Source organism: Vanessa cardui, chromosome 20 (genome assembly GCF_905220365.1).
Source record: "Vanessa cardui chromosome 20, ilVanCard2.1, whole genome shotgun sequence".
In the NCBI taxonomy this organism is placed as follows: Eukaryota; Metazoa; Arthropoda; class Insecta; order Lepidoptera; family Nymphalidae; genus Vanessa; species Vanessa cardui.
The window spans coordinates 5,647,045-5,672,135 of record NC_061142.1 but is presented as its reverse complement, the minus strand read 5'-3'; the positions used below and the strand labels follow the sequence as shown (position 1 = coordinate 5,672,135).

General features: G+C 31.1%; 3 protein-coding genes across 3 annotated transcripts in view; 1 reads left to right on the top strand and 2 right to left on the bottom strand.

Moving 5' to 3' along the window:
* Nucleotides 1-126: 126 nt before the first annotated feature.
* LOC124538498 (zinc finger protein 761-like) lies at nt 127-13,809 on the bottom strand. The gene is made up of 10 exons (XM_047115576.1): nt 13,447-13,809; nt 12,494-12,668; nt 10,845-10,931; nt 10,039-10,205; nt 9,216-9,430; nt 7,135-7,276; nt 6,513-6,638; nt 5,142-5,266; nt 1,996-2,115; nt 127-604 (listed from the first exon to the last, which is right to left on the bottom strand). Exons 1-10 carry the CDS (start codon nt 13,807-13,809, stop codon nt 535-537), a joined length of 1,590 nt encoding a protein of 529 aa, XP_046971532.1. The 3' UTR covers nt 127-534.
* A 364-nt stretch (nt 13,810-14,173) lies between these two features.
* The window catches only part of LOC124538455 (RNA helicase aquarius), an 82,671-nt gene continuing 71,753 nt past the window's right edge, over nt 14,174-25,091 (top strand). Inside the window, exons 1-6 of the mRNA XM_047115525.1 lie at nt 14,174-14,350; nt 15,334-15,434; nt 16,174-16,330; nt 16,780-16,984; nt 17,482-17,674; nt 19,022-19,175. Of these exons, the coding sequence (XP_046971481.1) occupies nt 14,264-14,350; nt 15,334-15,434; nt 16,174-16,330; nt 16,780-16,984; nt 17,482-17,674; nt 19,022-19,175 (897 nt within the window). The 5' untranslated portion in view covers nt 14,174-14,263. The remainder of the gene's footprint in view (nt 14,351-15,333; nt 15,435-16,173; nt 16,331-16,779; nt 16,985-17,481; nt 17,675-19,021; nt 19,176-25,091) is intronic.
* LOC124538451 (probable G-protein coupled receptor Mth-like 5) lies at nt 21,370-25,078 on the bottom strand. Its single transcript, XM_047115522.1, has 8 exons — nt 24,672-25,078; nt 24,428-24,563; nt 23,780-23,960; nt 22,928-23,225; nt 22,487-22,565; nt 22,216-22,412; nt 21,999-22,134; nt 21,370-21,728 (listed from the first exon to the last, which is right to left on the bottom strand). Exons 1-8 carry the CDS (start codon nt 24,856-24,858, stop codon nt 21,470-21,472), a joined length of 1,473 nt encoding a protein of 490 aa, XP_046971478.1. The 5' UTR covers nt 24,859-25,078; the 3' UTR covers nt 21,370-21,469.

Here is a 25,091-nt window from a genome sequence, read left to right as displayed (position 1 = left end):
ACAAAGAATGAACATAAATATTATATATATTATAGAAACAGAAATGTGGCTATAAGAGCAATTTTTATAATAAATATTTACTGTTGAAGAAAACGCAGTTTTTTATTTTATCCCAAATATCTTTAATTATGTTATCAATACTGGAAAAGGCAACAATTTGACAAATAATTATGAAAAAAACCATTCAAGATATCTGTCTATATACAAGAAATCTAATACATGTTTAATACTTTACAATAATCCATACAACTTAATAGGATATATCATAGTTTACAAAAAACGACAAACATTTATACAAGGCATACATTATGGTGGTTACAGACGTCATATTCTGATGTCATTTATCAATTGTAGCTCATGGCATTCCGTGATACTTCTGAGAAATAAAGATACATCGTTCACCATAATTACTTGAAACGCTAAGGTTCTTCTGTGGATATTAAAATATTGTCAGTTTATCCTCATTGGCTGACCAAAACTTGTTTGAGTTTCTATAAATTTGGTCAGATTTCATCGTAGAATATTTTTCTTAATCTATTTCGTTTCAGCGTTTGCCTGAACCCCGTGTAGTGTTCTTTTATGCTTCCACATATCTCCCGAACGTCTGATGAAAACAAAAATCTTATAAATAATAAAATAAAATATACGAACTTACACAAAGAGTATAAGAGACACAGATAAACTAGCGACATCTATAATAATTTTTTGGAACTATTAATTTGAAAGAGTAGCAACTATGGTGGTAACATTTACCTTAGTTTGCGTAAAATTAGTTTTAGTCGACGGGGAAACTAAAAAGGTTATATAAAGAAATCCTGATTACACATACCTACTCTACATCGTGTCCAGATTAACGTGGACAGAGGCGTCAAGGCGAATTGGAGAATGAAGGTAATTATATAACTCTCATATTGATTGATAAGAACTTAATAATTATGTACCCTAACGGTTTAAATAATTGTCTGCCCTTTTTATAGTAACAGTTTTATTAACTAATGTTAAGTACTAGTTCCATGGAAAAAAATGTTAAAGTTAATTGATTAAAAGCTTTTATTATTTTTTTTTTCGCTATTGAAAATATTAAATAATTCCATAGTAAAATAATAAGTTAAAAGTGATATTAGGTATTCTTCCACTGAGTATATACTTCCAAAAAACTCGATTATCAGCTGGTCTTATTATTGTTGATAGTGTATATGTTTATAATATGGCCACCGATATATAAATGACTTAACCATAACTTTAGTATTATATTATGAATATTTAGAACAAAATGTAGAGACGCATAAAAACTATATGTTTAATAGTTTGTGCGATTGGAACTTTGCGTAAAATAAATAAGATAAAAAGAGATAGCTATATTTTATATAATGCCTAATAAAGTTTAAAGTTATATGTTAAGAATACGGAGCTTAACCCGGAATGCAAAATAACTGCTGATTAAAGAATACAAATGTTTCGAAATTTCTTCCGCGTTAGTTCTATTTAATTCTATTTCTTCACGATGTTATCGTCAGCTCGACTGGCACGATGATATTGACACAAATACACTAGAAAATCCTAGTAATATTTTTGTCTATCACATGTACTTATTCTGCATATTAAGCTCATTCGCTTTCAAGATTTCTTTGATAATATTCTCTAAAGCAAATTCACTGCTAGATCAAAAAGGACCTACGATACTTTTTTTCCGAATTGGAACCCAGGAAATGGTCCTTCACAAAAAAAATATTAAAAGAAATATTTTGGACCCTTATACCCTTTTAGAGCTAATCCCTTTTTTAAGATCTCTAGTGACGTCATGTCTGTAATGGGAGATGACTGCACATTTAACATTTCATTTGTCGTCATCGAAAGATGGTAAATCAAAAACACATAAAAAAAACAAACATAGAAAATAATTTACAGTAATAAGTGTCGCTCAACTTGAACACTTAATGTTCTTATAGGATGATATGTTTTTCTATTCAAAGAGTATTATAAAATACAACATACCTAAAGGCAGTTCCACACACGTCACACTCGTGTGGCTTCTCCCCTGTATGTATTAGAGTGTGGACGGTACGAGCGTAGGGCCTTCGGAATGCAGCGCCACAAATATCGCATTTGTATGGCCTGGAAGAGAATAAGGGTCAAGCTCCAGTGGAAGAAACTATCGCTTTATATTACTGACATTTAAATAACTGTTAACACAAAACATGCACGTATAATATAGCAACTGTAAAACTTTAGTATCATGGCATAATATTTATATACCCGAAAATAGATATTTACAAATACAAACATATAGGTTTGCATTCGTAAATACTGAGCTGTAAGTAATTTGCTTAAAATTAAAAATATACGTTCAAAGCATCTTTGAATAATATTCACGGATTTATAAATAGTTGTTCTAAGCTACTTTACATATTCTAACATAGTCATCGTGGAGGTGCTCAACCTAAATGAACCGGTCAGCCGGCAGAAGAAATTGCTCGGCTGCGAGAGATTTTACTGCTTCTCGGCCCCGACTCCTGATGTTTATCTACTATCAACTTTAATTACGTAAACAAATTCCATAAATCTTATATATTTCAGTTTCTTCAACATATATCCATGGTTTTATGTGACAGTTGAATTACTCAATATTCTCGAAACGTTTTTATTATTTATTTTACAATGGACATAAGTAATTAAAATAACCGTCTTAGAATTAAGTAATGTTTATTTTTGAACGATTAGATTAGTTGTATAGTAACGCCATCTATTGGCGTTTTATCTTAACTGTGAATGACGTCCGAAACAACGAGAGCACACAAAGGGTATTTTTGTATTGATGAATTATAATTTTCAACAATGCGCTATCAATTGTAACATTTTATTTTAACGCTAAGTTACGTTTTATGAGATTTTTATGTGAATTAAGAACTAAATTGATGAACTTATTATAAATATGTACATATTTTCCGTTAATTTAAAACTATAACTGTTATTGTCTTTTCAGTTTAAGATCAAATCATTGTTAAATATGTTTATTTAGATATTTATATATGTTTATCGGGATGACGGTGTATGTGACATTTATCTGCTAAACCATTTCTCTCGATATTTAACTTTACTTTAGAGCAAATTCAAGAGAATAATTTATTGAAAAAAAAGGCCCCGACGAATTGAGAACCTCCTCCTTTTTTTGAAGTCGGTTAAAAATAAGATTTTATTTAAAATAAATCCAACAAGGAATCTATTTTATGGTCAACATATAGAGTTTACAGGTGAAGAAAATCCCCATAAGGGGTTTTTTAAAGCCAATTGTTAATTTCTTTTATTGGAGACCATAATGCAGATAATTACAGAATCACCTTAAAATAAAAAAAAAATAACTTTTTATTAGTTGTAAAGATAACATTTGAATCGTCATCTTGGTAATGAATAACATTAATATTCTATGCTTTTGGTATTCCAACGTGACAGCCAACATTAGTAGCGCGCGTTCTTTGATAAAAATCAAATCGCGCGCGCTTGAGTGGCTTCCTGCGTTACAAGCTTCCGTCCCTGTCTCCTTTACGAAATCACTCCAAGCGATTGTAGGAAAGTGAGAAGAAGTAAGAAGGAATAAGCGATACATTAAATATGTAAGTAGGACTAATCCGCGATAGTCTTAAGAAAACAGATAATTGCTTAGAAACATGTTAAGACAAATCCATAGACAAATTTTGACAATTGCTTTTGTGTGTTATGTCTTAGACAATGATATTCTAATAAACAGATATGCTATACCCATACTAAACAACAGAAAAAAGTGTGCCGCGCCGGGGACCGTTTTTTTTACATTAAGTTACAAGTGATAAAAACAATAAGTAAAAGGGATAACTAGATGTTTTAATTACGCGAAACGTATTACTATATAATTATGATGTCTTATAATGTATTACTGGCATAATTATGATGAAAACGACTACAGGCAAACGTCCCAATTAGGACGTTTTCTAGTCTTAAAATTTAATGACATATCTGTTTACTAGAACATCATTGGTCTTAGAACATTACTTGGTACAAGCAAGTTTTCGAAAAATAATTTTACATGGAGTATTACAATGAGTACTATTTATTATAATTTTTCGCAAGAGATTTGGAAGTGTATATAATTCTACACGTAAATATATATGGATTAATTGTATGTGTTTTATTATTTATCACCTTTCAAATTCACCTCTCACCACTCGGGCTGGGTGGTTATGTACAGGTCATTGTACCGATTTTCTATGTTTAATGACATAACATATTGATATTCGCAAGTCATTAAGGTAGTGAGGTAGCAGGTGAGATGTTTAATATCCATACCGATATTATAAAAGTAACTCTGTATGTCTGTCTGTCTAACTTTCACGTCAAAACTACTGGACCGATTTAAAACTGGTACACAAATAGTCTAGAGCCTGAGAAAAGGCTGCATTTTAATTGGAAGAAACTGTTGTATCAATCTAATATTTGTAGTTAATTTGTAAATATATTCCTTTTATTCTGACGACCTCCATGGTCGAGTGGTGTGTACACCGGTTTTCATGGGTACGCCACTCTGAGGTCCCGGGTTCGATTCCCGGCCGAGTCGATGTAGATTACCATTAGTTTTCTATGTTGTCTTGGGTCTGGGTCTCTGTGGTACCGTCGTTACTTCTGATTCCCATAACACAAGTGCTTCAGCTACTTACATTGGGATCAGAGTAATGTATGTGATGTTGTCTCATATTTATATTTATACATATATTATCTACGCGAATAACCAAAAACCAAAGCGGGTAACAGCTAGTCAAGATATAAGGGGCGAGTTCGGTTTGATTCTTGTCTCTTCTTGTGGTACTGAAGTTTCCCAGGGCAGGGATAGCAAAAACGGGGGCAGTAGAATGTAGATAAGTATCAAGGGAATGGGCATAGGCTGCTTATTAATTGTAAAAAACTGTTGTATCAAACTAATATTTTTAGTTAATTTATAAAAATATTCCTATTATCTATGCGATGAGAGTCAATAACCAAAGCGGGTAAGAGCTAGTAAAGATATAAAGGGAGGCGAGTTCGGTTTGATTCTTGTCTCTTGTACTCGAGTTTCCCAGGGCAGGGATAGCAAAAACGGGGGCAGTAGAATGTAGATAAGTATCCAGCGTAACCTTTGGTCGGTGTGTATGCGCGCGTGCTCACGCAAGCGTGCCGCGGCAGTGAACGTCTTGGGGCAGGCAGCGCACGCGAAGGGGCGTTCGCCGGTGTGCGTCCGCCGATGGTCGTCGCGCTCCACCTGCCACGCACACAACCTCACAGTCTCCTTTGGAAAAAATTCTGGGAACCTTCTTAAACTATGGATTGTTATTACTGCGAATGTGTTCGCTTTTTGTAATGACGATCGAAGCTTCGTTACTGATATATCATGATTAAAGTTTTTCTTTTGTTCTTAATTAATAATACTGTTCCATTGTGTTATTCTTGTTTTGACACGTTAAAGATATAAATTTTTTTTTTTAATTTGGAATCATTTATTAATACGTTAAATCGAACGAAATTTCTTTTTAAATTATATTTAGAAGATAGACATAAATAATTGAAGTGAGATATTTTTTGCTCCTTCGCAAAAAGTTATTGCAACAGCGGTCCCACTTGAGGCAGTTCGACTTAAAGTCACAAAGTATATTATAAGCGAAAAGTTTCCTAGATTAAATATGTTCTGTGAAAGTTACAAGTAAAGAACATTGAAACTCTAGCTTACAGTGTTCCCAAAGGTTTCGAGAACACAACGCTGCTGTATTCCCGCCAAAAAGTTAAAACTCATTGAAACTTTTATCTTCGAACTGTGTTTCAGATAAAATACTTTTCAATTGTTTTTAAATATCATTCAATGCGAATAATTGTTAACAGTTCAAATTTGAAATTAAAAAAATACCTAATCTGCCTCGTTCATCAAAGTAATGACACATATCGGGGTAGCGGATTCAATTCCCGAGTCGGATCAAAGTAACACATAATTGTTTTTTTTATGAAGGAATACATCATAAATTCATTGTTTTTCTGACTGGCGATAGAGTATAAAGGTGTGGGAACAGAGGGTGCACCTCTGTTTGCCCATACACTTATTGTCTATGCACATGCACTGCCCAAATGTTCGGTGTCTTAGATTGGAAGAAACATTTCTCTCATTATTAAGAAGGTAATATAAATTTAAACTAATGTAGTTAAAAATACTTCAGTTATAATAAATGTAAACTCTAAAAATAACAATAATAAACAAAAAATTGTTTGAAGTTCATTCTAAACACAATCCTATTAAAAATACCCGATATAAGACCAATGAGTCATTTTGGAAATCTCAAAGCACAGATAAAATAGACCGTACATAAAATTTAAATAAAGAATCGCCATTGGTGACGTCTACGCCAACATGACAGAAATATTGGCGGGAAAAGTTTTACTGTACGTTGTTTTTTTTTTATACTTCTCTGTCAGTTTAATTTATTCTATAAATGGTTCGTAAAATTTTATAACACACTGACCTTAACTTTAAAGGCCTTCGAGCACAGGTCGCAAGGATACGGCCGTTCCCCAGTGTGCATGCGCATATGAATCGCCAAGTGACCGGACTGGTTGAATCGACGACCGCAGACTCTACACGGGTAACCCTACAAAATTTGCATAATATTATCATTCCATATTTTTCTCAAATTTCAATAAAAACTTTATGTGCAGGTGTATAATCAGCAAGTCAGAAAATGAGTCACTGTTTTACTTATTACTAGATATAAAAAAAACAACAATTTTGATGACTCATAAATGTAAAAATCAAACTCTACTGTGATAGATTATTACAACAACAATAGCAACAACAGCCTGTAAATTTCGCAAAGCTGGGCTATGGCTTTCTCTCCCTTTGAGGAGAAGGTTTGGAATCTATTCCACCACGCTGTTCCAATACGGGTTGGTGGAATACACATGTGACAGAATTTCTATGAAACTAGACACATGCAGGGTTCCTCACGATGTTTTGCTCCACGTGAATATTCAGCGGTGCTTGCCTGGGTTTGAACCCGCAATCATCGATTAAGATGTCCGTGTTCTAACCACTGGGTCAACTCGGCTGTTATATAGATAGATTATTAATAAATAAAAAAAACTTACAGGTTTTGTAACTTTATGCATCTTCTTATGTGTGTGCAAAGCGCACATGCTGCCCAAAACCTTGTCACATTCCTCACAAACATAGGCCATGAGCGGCGCGCCGGGCGGCCGGTCCTCGCCCCGTTTGTGACGATAGAGCTCTCTATGTGCAATCAAGATTACACGAGATAAATCATCAGCGATAAAAGAAGCTGCATACAGAATTCATAATATATTAGAAGTGTTTTATAAAGTGTCTAAATGAATATTTAATTATTTTCTATATAGGTATACAATATATAATATAGTAGATCAGTTTTCGTGAGCTTATAATTTATATATATATAATTTATATAGTGGTGTTAGTTGTGTGTTTCAATTGGTATTTATATGTCTGTGCAAGTGTATGGAAGCGTCAAAACCTTCTCTAAACAGAGAAGCGAACTTCTGTCTACCAGTAGAGTTCTTACAGTCTGACTGGCTCTTGCGCGTTTAAAATTAACAAAAAAGTTATTGTTGTAGTAACTTACTTCTTATTATATTCCATATAACTTACTTCAGCCATTCCAGAGATTAGCCGGAACAGACAGACGGACAAAAATTGAAAATAGATTTTTTTATGGTATGGGTTGGCGGACGAGCATATGGGCCACCCGATGGTAAGTGGTCACTAACACTCATAGACAATGAAGCTGTAAGAAATGTAAACTATTCCTTTTATCGTCAATGTGCCACCAACCTTAGGAACTAAGATGTTATGTCCCTTGTGCTTGTAGTTACACTGGCTCACTCACCCTTCAAACCGGAACACAACAACAATGAGTATTGTTATTTAGCGGTAGAATAACTGTTGAGTGGGTGGTACCACCGAAGACGGGCTTGCACAAAGCCCTATCACCAAGTAAAATATTTTTGTTTGTATACCGTGTATACATAAACATGTATTTAGTAAAAAACGGTTACTTTAATATTACAGACATACATTGCAATTTTATTATATATATATAGATTTATATTAATGAAAACAAAAAGAGTTATTAATTACTGTAAAGTCATAACTGCGTGAAATAATGTTGAGATTATTGAATCGCAATTCCGATGCTCTGAGCGTAAACAAACCTCCCATCACTATTATTGGCAATAAGTCGGGTTGTCAAAACATTTAAAAAAAATAACGCTTTATAAATATGCTATTAAATAATATAAAGCTACAGGAATTGATTGGTCTTGCATGGTCTCACACCATGGCGCACATGTCACGGTGCGACTCGCATGGTCGCAGGTACTATCCTGACCTATACGTAGAAGCTTCACACTCAATTACAAACCAGCGATTATTTATACCCAAGAAATCAACAACGAATAAACATTGTTTTTCATACTAGCATTTAACATTTCATATTTTAGTTCAGAAATTTAAGTACATACATATAAATATGTATCTTAGTACTTAGTTATATGTTGGTAGGTTAGGTTAGGTTAGCAGCAAGCATTTGTCATGGTAGCATGGGAAATCGATCCTATAGTACCCACCACGAAAACGGAGAGTGTAACGCTGATTTTATTAGGAGGTATTCCAGTGTACCGGGGCGCACACCAACGCGTTTTACCAGCGAGAAAAAAAAGGTTAGCTACAAGCATTGACACTGTATCTATTGACATAATAATCTTAATTAATCCAATTCTTTATATCGTCAATGATAAGATCAGATGATGTGAACTAAGATTTTATGTCCCTTGTGGAAGTTACACAAACTTACTCACTCTTAAATCCGGAACACAACACTAACAAGTACACAACACTAACACTTTGTTTACAACAAAAACAAAAAATAGCCTGTAAATTTCCCACTGCTGGGCTGAGGCCTCCTCCCCTTTGAGGAGAAGGTTTAGAACATATCCCATCACGCTGTTCCAATGCGGCCGATTTTTTATGAAATTAGACACATGCAGGTTTCCTCACGATGTTTTCCTTCACCGCCGAGCACGAGATGAATTATAAACACAAATTATGCACATGAATATTCAGTGGTGCTTGAGTGTTGCTGTTTCGCGGTACAGTATCTGATGTGGGTACCAACACCAATTTGTTTAATAATCACCTTGCTGTAGCGAAAAGTTGATTACAAGATCCACAGTTCCACATCTTGTTGTTGTTGCAAGTGTTGTACGGACGGCGTTGCCTGGTCGCCGGCTTGTGATTTTCAATCTCGTGAACTTTTAATTCTTCCTCGTTATCGCATTGCTTGCCGCAAACATTGCAAAATATATAATTTTCGGAAATTGGTAATATGTTTGTTTCTAAAATTGTCTCCTCCTGGTAACATTAAAAAAACCAACACAAGATATATTATCTATCTAGTTACTCGTCATGAACTACATAAGTATACCTATATCATAAATAATGTTTTGAAATATTTTCGTCTAATATATTTTTTTCGCCACAAAATAACAATCAAACAAATTAACTTTTAAAATATAAGTATGTTTAGATTATTACCTTTTTATTTTTGGTTTTAAAAAATCGAAACCAAGATATTTAATCTTATATATAATAAAGTATCAGTTAGATGATGCATATTTATTGTTATTTAACCTCCACAGCTTGGTGTGATGGCCGCGTTGCCATGTAAAAGTGGCTGGTTCGATCCTGCCCCTTGATTTTCGTACCCTCTCCGGAGATAAGCTTTATGTTTATTAGGAAGGGATAATAGGTATACTCTATGTTACATGTATTTATTTTCTGCTTTCAATTCTGCTAAGTTAGTGAACAAGAGTTTTATTCAAACTTACTAAGCTTACTATTAAAAATACTGATGTAGCTTATTGTTGTTTTTGTAATAAAAATTATTTAATGATTTTAATGTAGACCATTTTTTTCAACGATTTATAATTTTTTTGCATAAGATATTAATATGTTCTCACTGATTGTATCGGGTAGAAATCCCCCTGTCCGAAGCATGTCATTCGGTGTCGATCTAGCGCTTCCCCGGCTGCGAACAAGTAGCTGCAGTATTCGCACACGAACATAGAACTGAGCCTTCGCGAGCCCACAGCGCCTTTGCCGCTGATATCCGAGCAACATAGTAACTCTAAAACAAGATTATATCTTTATAGCAAGGCAACTCAAAAACTTTCTGCTACTGAGCCAAGATCACATCCTTACGCGTTTATTTCACTTAGTACACTAGGCCACTTTGGTTAATATACATGGGACAGGATATCAATTTGTGCAAGATTCCTCTCGATATTATCCTTCACCGCAGCACACGCGTGATAATTAAATGTTTTTTGTAAGTATTTAAACACGCTATCTTTGTTTAAGAGTGTTAATATCCGCGTAGTATATCCTCTGACCAGCTAACAAATAACATTAAATAGAGTCCAATTATGTATACTTATTAATTTAGAGTAATTTGAACAGTCGTTAATTTTTAGCAACTTAATGCTCTTTAAAGATTTATCGGCTAGCGTCACCTCAAGGATCTGAGTCAAGCGCTCTTCAAAGTATTCATTCACACATACACCACTCAACGTACCAGCACTTGATATTTGTATAGCCACAAATATACTCTTACTGAAAACAATACGTATTCTATCGCGATATTATGACGTACTGCATTGTAGTTTTAAAATTTTACCCTAATTAAGTTTTGTTGTATCTTTTAGCTGGCATTTTCCAGGGAAGAACAGTGGGTATGTATGTCAATAGCGGGCTAATGATTACTCACCGCGGGGTTCGGATTCAAGCGCGGTCGACAGCACTCGCTCGCACACACCACACACCAGCCAGTCGCATTCGGAACTGATATTCGGTTCTGTTATAAAAACAATTATATCATTATGAATAAACGAATAAATCTTAAAAAAAAATATGTTCCATTTTTAAAAACGCACGATACATAATTATATTCACTTTGTCTTTAAATAGTAATAAGTGTCCACTTTTAGCAGTACATGCAATTTGCTGACCTATTTTATAAAGTGCACAGTGCAATGCAATGTTCGTCCTTTTGTCGTTGGTCCGTCGTTCGTAGTCAGGCGTTTCGTACCAAAAATGAGAGAAAATCAAGGCATTCGACCTAATTGCATTGCTGAACTATGCTTAGGTTTAGAAAGAATAGGAAATACAAAATATACGTGTAAAGCTAATTATTTAGTGAGACGTACAATTTTAATTAATTTCCTTTTATGAGAATGAAATTTGCATCATATACGACATCTTTATTTCATAATTAAAAAAAAGGTTTTTAAAAACCAAACCTTAATTAAATCGATATTACAAAAAGGATGTTAGTTGTGAATTTGGAAGTTTCTAGAATAAAAAATAAAATTAGTTGGCAGATATGTGAGGGATGACATTTGCCAGGAGTAACTAATTAAGGATATGACTTGGGAGTCTAGACTCTCTAAAAATAGGGAGAAATTAAACTGAGAAATTACACTGCGCGTTAAAGGTACTCTTTTAAGGAAAACATTTATTAAGATACTTCGACTTGTAACCATTTGTCAGCTTGTCTTAACCCACGTACGATCGATTACACTATACCAACTATTATTAATTATTAGAAAAAGGAAAATGAAACTTTATATTAATATTTACGTCTTAATGTATGTTATTCAATTTGTAAATATTTCGATTATTATTTAATCAACGCCAAGTATCTTTTCTACTTAAAAAGAAGGTATTGTAGTTCTGATAATACATAATCTAATTATACAATATAGATAGATATGTAAGACTAGCTGTGCCTGCGACTTCGTATGTGGTTGAATTCAACACTTATTCTAAAATAAAACTAGCTTAAGTTACTTCTCATTATATCAACTATCTGCCAGTGAAAGTCCCATCAAAATCGGACCAGCCCTACCAGAGATTAGCCGATCAAACTGACAGACAGACAAAAATTATATTTACCGTGTATGTATATATTTTTTAGTTTTATTACGTGCATTTAGTAAAAAGTGACTATTTTAATATAACAGGTTATATTTATATGGAATAGTTTAGAAATAAATTTAATTGCCTATTTCCTTTCTTCATTCTCTACGTGTTTTTATTTGGGACGATTAAAGATAAATATTATTATTACCTCTATCTACTCCTTTTAGAATATATACCTACTATAATAGGTGTCTATGACTAGGTACAGAGCGTGCCTTTTTTATTATGGAAAAGATTGGCGGACGAGTATATGGGCCACCTGATGGTAAGTGGTCACCACCACCCGTAGACAATGACTAAGATGCTATGTCCCTTGTGTCTGTAGTTACACTGGCTCACTCACTTGTTTAGCGGTAGAATATCTGATGAGTGGGTGGTACCTACCCAGGCGGGCTTGCACAAAGCCCCACCACCAAGAGATATATTTGTCTTTACCTTCTAAAGTATTACTGATAGTCGGAGGCAAATAGTTCGTTTCTGGCTCCAATGAGTGATCGGATGTGTGAGTAGAAATTGTGTGATCTAGTAAATCCGCATCGTTAGTGAATATTTCTTGACAAATGACGCACGAATGCAAGGCTAATACATCGGGATCTATATTTTCTGTAGCCTGAAATGTTTAATGAGTATTTATTATATGTATATCAATAATATTATATATTATTTACAATTAATGTTTCAGAGCGATGACGACGACCGACTCACAGTGTCCGAATAACGGATCTTCCTATTTCCTTTTCTATTTATAGTCTTGTTTCTAAAAAAAAAACTGCATGCTAGTATATAAAGCAAGCAAAATTATGAGTTTGGGCTTAAAATAAGCACTTTTCATAAGCATAATGATGAAAAGTGCTTATTTTAAGAGAATTGTTGTTGTTGTTGTTGAATTAATAAGAGATTGCTTTTCAAATCTTTATACTAAATTTAAATGTTTTTTTTTTAACAATTATTGGATTGAAGTCTATGTGAAAATATAATAATCTAGATCTAGATACATTTGAAATACTTACTATCTAGGTATACATAACTAGTTCGATAAATAAGTCTGAATAGGGATGACTGTTTTAAGCACATCTTTATCTTATACTTATACTATTATCGTAATTTAAAAATAATAATTAAATGTATGGCTTTCGAAGGTTCTTATTAAACTTTTAATGCGAAGAGCAAAAATGTCATTAATAAAATTAAAAAAATTCTAATATTGAAAAAACATCGTGAAAACATGTCGCCACTGTATGGAAAAACAGTCTACTGTATTTTTAATGTTATAATGAAAGTTATAATATTCGATTATATAGTATTCGAAATTCAAATAATACGTAACAACACTCGAAATTATTATGAAATATACAATTTTACAAGTATTGGTTTATATATATTTTAACCTTGTTTTTATCTGTAGATGCTTGAACAGGAAGTAAAAATTGGTTGACTATACTATCGTCTAGTAATATAGGTTCATAGTTGTATGAATTATCTGATTGCACAACGTACAATTCGGAGTTTTGTTCTGTGTCCAAAATGGAGGTGTTATCAACATTAAAAAACCGACCAGAATTATTTGAATTGAAGGATAAATGATTTTCTACTGTTGAAATAATTTCTTCTGTGACTTTTACAAGATCTTTATCACTTAATACAGAATCAGTGACCACAGCGTCACTGCTAAAAATAAGATCATCTGCGCTGTAATGCTCACTTATAGATTCAGTCAACTCTTTGTAAGGAAAATCAGATGGGTCAAACATTGTTTTGTATGCCTGAAACAAAATATTTCGCATGAAATATTATTCTATACAAGTAAAATTGTAATTTGTTGAAACTTATAAAACATAAATTATTTTATACGATAAGTATTGGATTTAATAAATAATATTATAATCAATTATTAACCTGTACATTCTGTATATGTATTTTTAAGAAAGATTCGTGAAACATTGATTTTATTAAAAGTTTTAAATAATTTTATTTTACATATGAATATAAATATATATTGTGTGTAGGAACTTAAAATATAATTTTCTTTTTTGAAAGGGATTTTATTACACACTATTTTAGAACACAATCGCATTTACATATTAGTTATGACTTATGACATTGACAGCATTTCGTTTGACATATAAACATTGTTGATAAACGAAAACTTCTTGGCTTTAAGTTTTTGTGTTATTTTCATAAAGTAGTAGTTAGGAGTAAATCAAAATGAAAACAGACGTACAACCAGCCCCGGATAAACCGAAAATACCTTTACCTACACTCTCTCAAATTAACGCCGATAGAATTACTCTGGTTAGTATAACTAGGAAGGTTATATTTGCGGCATAAAATATTTACATGTTTCCATTTTAGATTCGTTTTAAATATCACTAATAATCGTCTGAAAATTTTATAAAGTTTGCATATAATTAAGAAATGCAATTGAAAATTATTACGTATTTTGTAGATATTCAAGTAAAGCAATTTGAGGTTGTTATTTATGTTTCGACATATTTTGCAATTCTTTAATATTTTTTATTGTTATTACAAACCAATAACATAAATATTTGAATTACAACTTACAATCAAAATACAGATTAATTAATACATATTTTAAAAAGCAATAATTTTAGGAGCCTTATCTTATTTTACATACCTCGACATTTATAGTGTAGGTTAATAAAGCTATAAAAATATATGTATAATGTATATTCATCCCCAAATATTTTTCACATGATTAAAATTTAACTGAAAATATTATAAGTGTATTCAAAAAATACCCAGCCGCTGCCCTTATAACAAGTATAATTAAAATTTTTAAGACTTTTATTTCTATTTAAAAAAAAAGAAAAATACACATGATATTGTAAAGTTACCGAATACCAATCAATGAATAATATTAATAGTTATAATGGAATTTGATTTGTATCAGCTAAGATCTGACTATGAACAGAACAAAATTAATTATAAATTAGGTGCATCATAAATATTTTCTTGCTACAAATATATATTTTCTAATCATAAGCAAATACTTCGCAAACAAACTTTCCTTTCCTTAAGCCTTAAGGGAAACCGGTGGTCTAGAAATTTTAAAAAATTGTGGCAACGTAAGGAAACAGAAATTAAAGCAATATATTTATATGTGTATTTTTGTAGATATTGATGATAATTATTAGAATTTATCATGTAGGCTTCCTTTTATAACCTCGAGGGAGCCCACTGGTCTTTACACAGATAAATCTATATGACACCCCTCATTGATTTTGAAATCAATATGGTTGTTATAATGTTCACAGCTCGCAAATCAGTACTGGTCGCCACAAACAGAAGCTGATCACTTACCTTATGATGATGCTATCGTGGAATCTATATACCAAGCAGAAATACTGGGCTCTAGGTAAATATTTTTTTTATTGTAAATATTAATTATGTTATAATTTTTTGCGTCTTGGCCTTACTGAATTGAATAAGTGACTGTTTCAGGGTCATTGGCCTAATAGATTGGGTGCATTGACCTCATTTATTTTTTAAATTTTGCCAGTTTTTAGCAATGGCTGATATTGATTACTCCTTGAGCAAAATTTGGAATAAAAAAAAATATTCTGTATTATATATTAAATAATATAAATAATTAATTTTAATTTTATAAAATACTTATGATTAATAAATTTTAACAGGAATATATAAATTTGATAGGTAGGTTGATTGAATGGTTAGACACTTTTTCATGAATATTAATTACAATAAAATGTTACTTTACTTACACTTTATTTATAAAATTAAATTATAATTATATTTTATAATATTTTTCATCTATGAATGTTATTATTAACAATTATTATTTCATAGACAGTTTAGAAGATTTTTAAATTTCAAACATTTTATATTGGCTGTTAAACTCATTTTGTGTAACTTTTGTAATTATTGTATTTTCTTTTTTTTTTGTTATGATATATTGTTGCATAGAAATAAGAGGATATGACAATTTATATAATAATTAATAAAATATCATAAACAAAGGTAATAAACATTGTGAATATATTGTTATTCCATTATGGTTAGTGATGATCATAGGTGTGAAAGGACACATGAATTGTATTTTTTTAAATATATTTACTAATTACTTATTATTTCAGTTTTGCAGTACGTCGTATAATGATGCTGGAGTTTTCCCAGTACTTAGAAAATTACTTGTGGCCGCACTATGAAACCGGGAAAGCCTCTCATTCACATATGATGTCTATCATTGTAATGATTAATGAGAAATTTCGTGAAAGGGTACCAGCTTGGCAGGTTTGTTACAATTATTCATTGAATAGTTTACTTCAATCAATTAACCAGTAATTAATTAATTGGGAAATGCCGCTAGCACTCTTGCTACCATTACATCCGTGAAGCCAGGTCAGGCCAATAGTTGCTAAATAAAAGCACATACAATTTTTTTACTATTAGTGATTAGTATTTAAACACAACTGTTACTTTACAATCATGAAAAATAATGTATTTATAATATAAAGTATACTTTTATAATAATTAAAACAATTTATAAAGTATTACAATTTTTCCTTATATTTACTATTACAATGTAGTATAGTTATCATTATGAATTTCAATTATTTTTTTTGAATTTAAATTAAGGAGTAGTGGATTTTAATTAAAATTTGTTGATTTGTTATTATTATTCTGAGAGTTGAACCAAATCTATTGGAATTATGCTAAATTATGTAATAATTAAATTTCAGGCGTTCCTGAAAAAGCCAGACCACTTCCCAGGATTTTTCGAGCAAGTTTTAAGAGCGAGTATCAAAGAAGAGTCCAGTAATATGCGTGAACAGACTGCGTTGTTACTGTTCCTGAATCACTGCTTCGGCAGTATGGAAGTGCAATTATGTCGTGATCAAGTGAAGAGACTCGTCTCGCTTAGTATGTGGATCAGTTTACAAGAAGGTATTAAGAAATTATTATTATTTATTATATTGCTAAGTGACAAAATGACTTATTTTCAACATTTATATTTAAGTTAGATCAATATTAAACTATGCTGTCCATTCAAACAGTTATTTTATTACTATAATGTAAAAAAATAACAATTAAATAATGACTAAAAAACTTCTCTACAATTAATAGAAATGAAACTAAATAATTTAAATGCTGCTTATTGATGTTCTCAATGTTAAAATCTATTAAAATGTGGCAACATTATTTATATTTGTATAATGTCTAGTAGTCACAAATGTATGATTTTTATTTTAAATGTAGGTACACTTTTTAGAACTCTTCTTTATATTCTTCTTAATATAATTTGTTTTTGATTGAAAAGCGTGTCTAAAGTAATGTACTAGAATAAGATTACTAAGCGAAATTACATTGAAACAAAAATTAAACAAATACATTATATTTTATTATTAATCAATTGGAGTATGTTTTAATTAATTAACTTTTAGGAAGAAGAAATCAAGAATTCAAAGCTGTGCCCAAATGGCGTAAATACTGGCGAGCGATACAAAAGAAAGACAAACCGGAGCTGTTGGATAAATTAAACTGGGAAAGGCACTACTTACAGCGGCTCATGATTAAGTTCACCCGGATTCTGGAGAGCATACCCGAGACAGGCGATGCTGATGTCCATGCCATCAGGTAAGAATCTTAAAACTAAATTATTGAAATCATCTCATTCAAAAAATCGGTATTGGAATAACTCAGGTGTTCTTTTTTTTTTATGGTATAGGTTGGCGGACGAGCATATGGGCCACCTGATGGTAAGTGGTCACCATCACCTATAGACAATGACGCTGTGAGAAATATTAACTATTCCTTACATCGTCACTGCGCCACTAACCTTGGGAACTAAGATGTTATGTCCCTTGTGCCTGTAGTTACACTGGCTCACTCACCCTTCAAACTGGAACACAACAATACTGAGTACTGTTATTTGGCGGTAGAATATCTGATGAGTGGGTGGTACCTACCCAGACGGGCTCGCACAAAGCCCTACCACCAAGTGATGAAACGTATAGGTTGAAACTGCAATTTCATAAATGATAGACAAACTGCCCTTCTGTATCCTACTCGCATTGGTGCAGCATCATTATATATAAAACAAAGTTTCTACCCGCTTTCTGTTTTATGTATCCTTAGATCTACAAAATGATACAACGGATTTTGATGCGGTTTTTTTAATAGATAGATTAATTCAAGAGGAACTTTAATATGTATAATACATGCAAATCATAATAGAGAAACTAACAGTATTAGACGTGCGAAGACGGGGCGTGTCGCTAGTAGTGAAATAGGCTCTAAATGCTCAGCCCTACATTGGGATAATGACTGTTACTTTGTACTCCTTTACTTACTACGACGCATATGTACGAAGCATGTGTAAGCACTATATAACTAAGTTGTATCATATTACTCAGATGGATTAGAGGTATAATTCAGATACAACAACAACAACCAATAAATTCCCACTGCTGGGCTAAAGGCCTCCTCTCCCTTTGAGGAGAAGGTTTGGAACAAATTCCACCACGCTGTTCCAATGTGGGTTGGTGGAATACACATGTGGCACAATTTCTATGAAATTTTTCACCTGCAGGTTTCTTCACGATGTTTTCCTTCACCGCTGAGCACGAGATGAATTATAAACACAAATTAAGCACATGAATCAGCGGTGCTTGCCTAGGTTTGAACCCGCAAACATCGGTTTATATGCACGCGTTCTAACCACTGGACCATTTCGACTCTTTAATTCAGATATTCAAAATAAAAACATTTTTTAATCAAGTAGGCTTATAAAAGCACATTTGAATTAAATATAAAATTCAATAGTCGAAATACAAATAAGTCGGAAGATTAAGTCGCTGTAATTACACTGGCGTACTCTTTTCCATATTAGAATAATGCAGCAATGGCTACTTCTAGTAGTAGACAACTTTTTTAAAATAATATTATAGTTTTTAGAGTAATAATAATTTAATATTCTTGTAGATATTGCGAGCGCTTCTTGGAGCTTATGATTGACCTGGAAGCGCTGCTGCCCACTAGGAGGTTCTTCAACACGGTGATGGATGACTGTCACCTCGTGGTGCGATGCCAGCTGGCCCCCCTCGCGCGGAGGCCCGAGGGCCAACTCTTCGCACAGGTAAGTCATTTTTATAAACTATATAAGTAAAGTTTTCATATATAGAAAAATGTCATCCTTATTACCAACGTAATAAGGTAGGTAATAAGGATGTCATTTGTATGATATCTAGTAGTCGCAATGTATGACCTTTTTTAAAAATGTAGGTACACTTTTTAGAACTCTCCTTAATATTCTCTTTAATATAATTTTTACATGAATAAGCTATTTTAAAATTAAAATAGCTTCGAACACTTGTAAAAAGATGTTTTCGTAATTGGTGTAAATATTTTATGTTATGGTGACAAAAATCACTGAAAGTTACATTTATCGATTTTTTTTCGGGAAGGTAAAGTAATTACGGTGCTCCAATTTACTATTCAATATATTTTAAGTTAAGTTTATGTATTGAGAAAAACTAAAACCAAAAAGAATTTAAGGAAGAAAAATTGCTCACTTTTGTAAACACAAAATACAAAGAGAACATTTTTACGGCTGTAAAATTTTATAGTAAATTTTTAAATGTCATATTCATTTAAAAAGTGATCTCGAGGAAAGAGATTATTTGACAATTGAATAGTTAAATTAATACTCATCTCTGATTCGGCTCGTGATAATTAAATCTTGATTATAAAGTTACTGAAAAACAAATGAAATTACTTATAATTACTATGTTTACTCAATTAACATAGTACCTAATAGTAATAATATTTATCTCAGCTTGGTACTTAAATAGGCGGGTACCACTCATAACATATTCTACCAGTACCTGTGTAATGGCGCAAGGAACTTAATTTTAATTTTTAGACACAATTATTTTTTTCAATGTTAAGGGCAAATTCTAAGTAAAATGATACACCTAGGTATTTTATGATAATTATTTGATTTCTAAGTAAAAATAGTATAACTGAAATTTTAATAGAAGAAAGTATTTCCTATTAATAAATTCATTACTTCTTTCATTTTATTACAATATACTTTTTTGTACTTAATTATGAGGGAAAATTTAGAATCAAAAGACAAGTATTTCTAGCACGGCTTTATTTCAATAGAAATGAAGAAATGTTACATAAATATCTAAAAGTTGCTACATTAAAGTAAAAATTTGTGTATATTTTAAAATCACATAAGTCAAAATAGTTAAATATTACTAAGCTTGTTAGTGTTAACACCGTATACCAATATGTATACTATATTATTTGACTTATACAATTTTATTTAAGCAATTAAAGTGCTAGAGAGCTGTACATAAATTCGATTTAAAAGCTGCACAATGTATAGCGTTTTTATACCTACACTCAAATTTACATATTTTAGTAAAATTCAGGACGGATAATAATTTATATAAAAATGCAGTCTTAAAATTTTTGTGTCATTTCAATAAAGAAAATTTAAAAAAGAACAATATACAAAAAGTCATTAAATATTTAAATACAAAGGATAAAGTATGCTTACAATATAACACAAATAACAATCATTACTTAAAAAAAACTTTTGGTCCAATTAAAACCTAATTAAGTATCTTAACTGAGCTACTTGAAATTATTTCAAGATTAAATTTTTTTATATAATTAGTGTATAGTGGATTATTTGAGTTTATAAATATCAGAAGCAACGTGAAGACAAAAATACATATAAAAATGATAAACTTACACGGCAAAAATTTGGTACATTATATGGCTTTCATACATAAAAATCGATACCTTAAAAACTGAAAAGTACTGGTTTTAGGGAATTCAAGAATGTGTAAAATGTATAGTTTACAAGCACTCTTGTTTTTATTTAAAAATCTCAATTAATGTGTAAATCAGTCAAAATATTACATAATATTCGATTATTTCGCATTTTACTTACAGTAAAAATATATCTTAACTTATTGTTAATAGATTTTGATTTAAAAAATCGAATTAATTATTGAGATAATTTCAGACCTAGTGTGTAAATCATATATCAAAAGCCTAGTGATACTCAATAATCACCAGCACCAATAATACATTTCAATAATATATTGCTTTGCAAAATACTGTTTGTCTTATTCTAAGGCACTAGCTATGGACACACTGCTTAAATTTCAGTAAATATAAGTTATATATAAATATGCATGTATTCTACTGAATCACAATGTGTGAGAGAGATAGAAAGTGGATGACTATTCATTTTGTATTATCGTGGAGATTGTTTAACAAAATATTTACAATCAATTGGTTTTGGTGCTGATTTCATAGTCTACTGTATAACTTGCTACAATTAACTAATATTTTTTTTTATTTTTGTCTCATTTGGATTATTAGTGTTATATATATATGTATGTGTAATTAATAATTACCACCGTTCATATGAGTCATCTCATCCCCCCACTCCCCAGTGGGTATAGGTTCTGCATAACAACAACTCTTTCGTAGCAGAAACATGACATGCGATTGCCTCACTACACACACATAGAATATTAATATTGCTTGTAGTAAATTTACAACTATGTGTGCGTATAGTAAACCGTCAAAGTTCAGCCAAGACAGCAGAAGGAAAATCCATGCCATTGTCATTATTATGAATAGTTGCACAAATAAGTCGAAACTGAAAAAAAAAGTTTAGATTAATTGAGTATTAATTATATAATATATTTCTTCAAGGTTTTTTAATATTTAATGAATCTTTATCATTCATTGGTAACCAGTCATTTTTTATTTATGATTAAAAAACCAGTAGAGTCGTACAATTATTGATTTTTCACCAAATAAATTTCTCTTCGAAACATTTCATATTGGGCAATTCTACATGTTTGAAGCTGATTTGTTTCATGAATATATTAAGCGAACTATAAGAACTAGTTAATATTACACTCACCATCCTTTGAGCTTGTAATGAATCCTTCCATATATATTTATTCTTTTGATAACTTTTATAGTTGTTATGTAAAAGAATAGATTAAACAATATGGTAAATGCAATTGGTGTGAAAAATACAGCTATTCCCAGCCATCCTAAAAAGATTAAAATATTTATTTAAGCTTGTTGACAGATAATCACTAAAAATAATATAAATGACAAAAATATATCTTTACCTATTGTTTCTTGTTCAACATCCTCAATAAATATAGTCGTTGAAAGTCGCATCTTCTTATATGGATCTATGCCAGTATCAAGTAGATAATGTGCGCATATAGCCATAGCTGCCATTATACCAACACATGACCAAACTACACTCGAGTAGTAGCAATATTTACGAACATCCGTCACTCGCAAGAAGACATTTCGGGATCTAAAAGACAATCCATAGAAACATTATCCTTTGAGCTAAAATTATTGTTAACTAAACATGTTAAATATATTTACTTGAATGTCTTCCAGATGTAGAAACCAAAACTGTTAAGCCAAAAGAATGCACCCAGGAGACTCATGTACAATATTACATCTGAAATAATATATTCAAATACATTCATAATAATTGATAAAAGTTTTTTTAGAAAATATAGTTTTGGTATAAAATTACCATTTGTTATTTGTTATATATTCTAATCAAAAATGTCATTGAATATACAGAAAGTAAGATTTAAAAAAAAAAAATTATAATTATCACTAATATTCAGTAGTCGAAATATCTATCTGCTATAAATAGTGTATGCAAGTTTGAAATGATATTTAGTATATAATTATGTAGATTTGTTTTGATAGTCTATAATTATATGATGTAGTTATGTGTAGTATATTATTATATTTTAATAAAAAAATTCTTTTATTATAGTTACATCTCTCTCTATCTATATCTGCACTCACCTGTAACCATAAAACTTATATGGTTACTGTACTCAGTAAATATCCTCACTAAGTCAGCTGCTTGACTGACTATTAAACAGATATTAATAGTTGTTATTATGTTGCCAGCTAAATCCCGTAATGTTGGTAAAACAAAGTAGATTATGGCGACTATTAGAAATAATATCATGGAGATAGCGTGAAACAGAGGATTCAATATTTTCTTCATGAGAAAACTTGTCTCTTTCCAATTTATTATAACTTCTGGGACACATACTAATGCATATAATCCAGTTGCGTTTGAACTTGATATGAGTATCTGAAATATAAGAAAACATGCATGATAAATTTTAATTATACGAATAATATTGCTTTTTATGCAAATGAAACAATATAAAGTGTTGGTGCTCGGTAATTTTATAATTTGTGTATTACATACTGTAGACCTTCCGTATTCTCATAAAATTCATCAATATTCAATAAACTAGATTTGTTGAAATTTTAGAAAAAGCTATTATAGTAGGACTTGTAACCAAGTTAAACAATGCAAGATTTGTCTACAAAACTCCTAATATTTAACCTCTACATTTCATATTAACACCAAAGGATAAAAAGATCTATTTCTTTTTATCCTTTGGTGTTTCTATTGGGATTTCTACAGGAAGGATATAGAAATTTAATTATAAATAACCATGCAATATATCTACTGTTTGTTAAAAGGTACAGAGTTTCTTGCTAATTTTTATGTTTGTTACAAGAAACAAGTAATGAGTTTCTTGCAATTTTGTTCAAAAATTTTCACTATGAACTAGTGTTAGTTTTATATTTAATTATTTATAGTTAGGCATTTCTTATTTATGGATATGTACTCACTTTATCTAAACAATATTTGTCTTGATTATGAATATAGAACGCGGGCTCCTTTTCTTGAGGTATCACAATGGATTCATGAATACTGTACGTGTTTGTTATTAGTGGGTCATCCTTTATATGATCAGAGGTGTGTTCATGGTGAATTAGGTGCTGAAGATGTCCATCTGATAACAAATTCAACCTGGAATGTGAAAGTTTTTATGTTATTACTGGTTTTTTATCGTACCTTGTAGGTTATTATGTAAATGTTAACATATAGGTTACATAAAAACAAATCTTCTTTATTCAAAAAAGCAGCATTACACTTACTCTTTTTACATTACATACACATATAATTGTATTTACCTAATATGTTTGTTTTTGTTAAATGTTGAAAAAGAGTAACTAAAGAGTTTCTTGCCGGTTCTTGGTTTAAAAGTGCTTGTAAAAGCCCACTTGAATAAAGTTTATTTAGATTTAGATTTTTTGATTTTGAATAACTACCACCGAGACCCACATATTCTTAGGTTGGTCATTACTAACAAAAGAAACTCACTAAGGTGAGAAAATATTAACCAAATATTATCTATGACTTTCCTTCAGCCCTTTTTAAACTTTATAGAACATAAGTATTTATTATTAATGTTCAATATATTCTTGCATACTCACTTGTCTTCAGACTTTCCTAAATCGAATATAGGCCTTTGTTGTGTTGTTGCACAATTTGGTACACCATTGATGTAACGAAAATATTTTACTGAAGTATTTTTTCCATCTTCAGTTTTAAATTCTGGTACCCATACACCTATAAGAATTATTTTTTCATAGCTTAATGTAATGTAATAGCATCTATTTGCTTGGTAAAGTTTCTTATACAAAGAGGTTATGTTCTGAAGTTAATACATGTACTTACTTTGATTATATTGTTCTGCTAATCTACATATAGAGTCGACCATAAGCTCGTTAGGTTCGCAACATTTGTTTATTTTCACTGAATTCTGCTGTTCTGACAATTCATTTAAATCAACGTCTCCAATTTCAGCTCTGACTGTACACAGTGTCAGTAATAAAATAGTTAATCTTGTTAACGAAGTGTACATTGTTAATTATAATGTGACTTTCATTACATATAAACAAATTAACTTCGTTCTGTGTAAGGCACGACGTTCAAGGCACTAATTTGTTTCACATAAATACTGCGTACAACGTTAAATGTATTTCATTATTCTATTTGTTTTATTGTTTGTTATTGAATAATTGTAAATATTTTGTGTTATTTTATAATTTTGTGAAACACTGCAACAGCATTGAACACTGATGTATCGTAAATCGT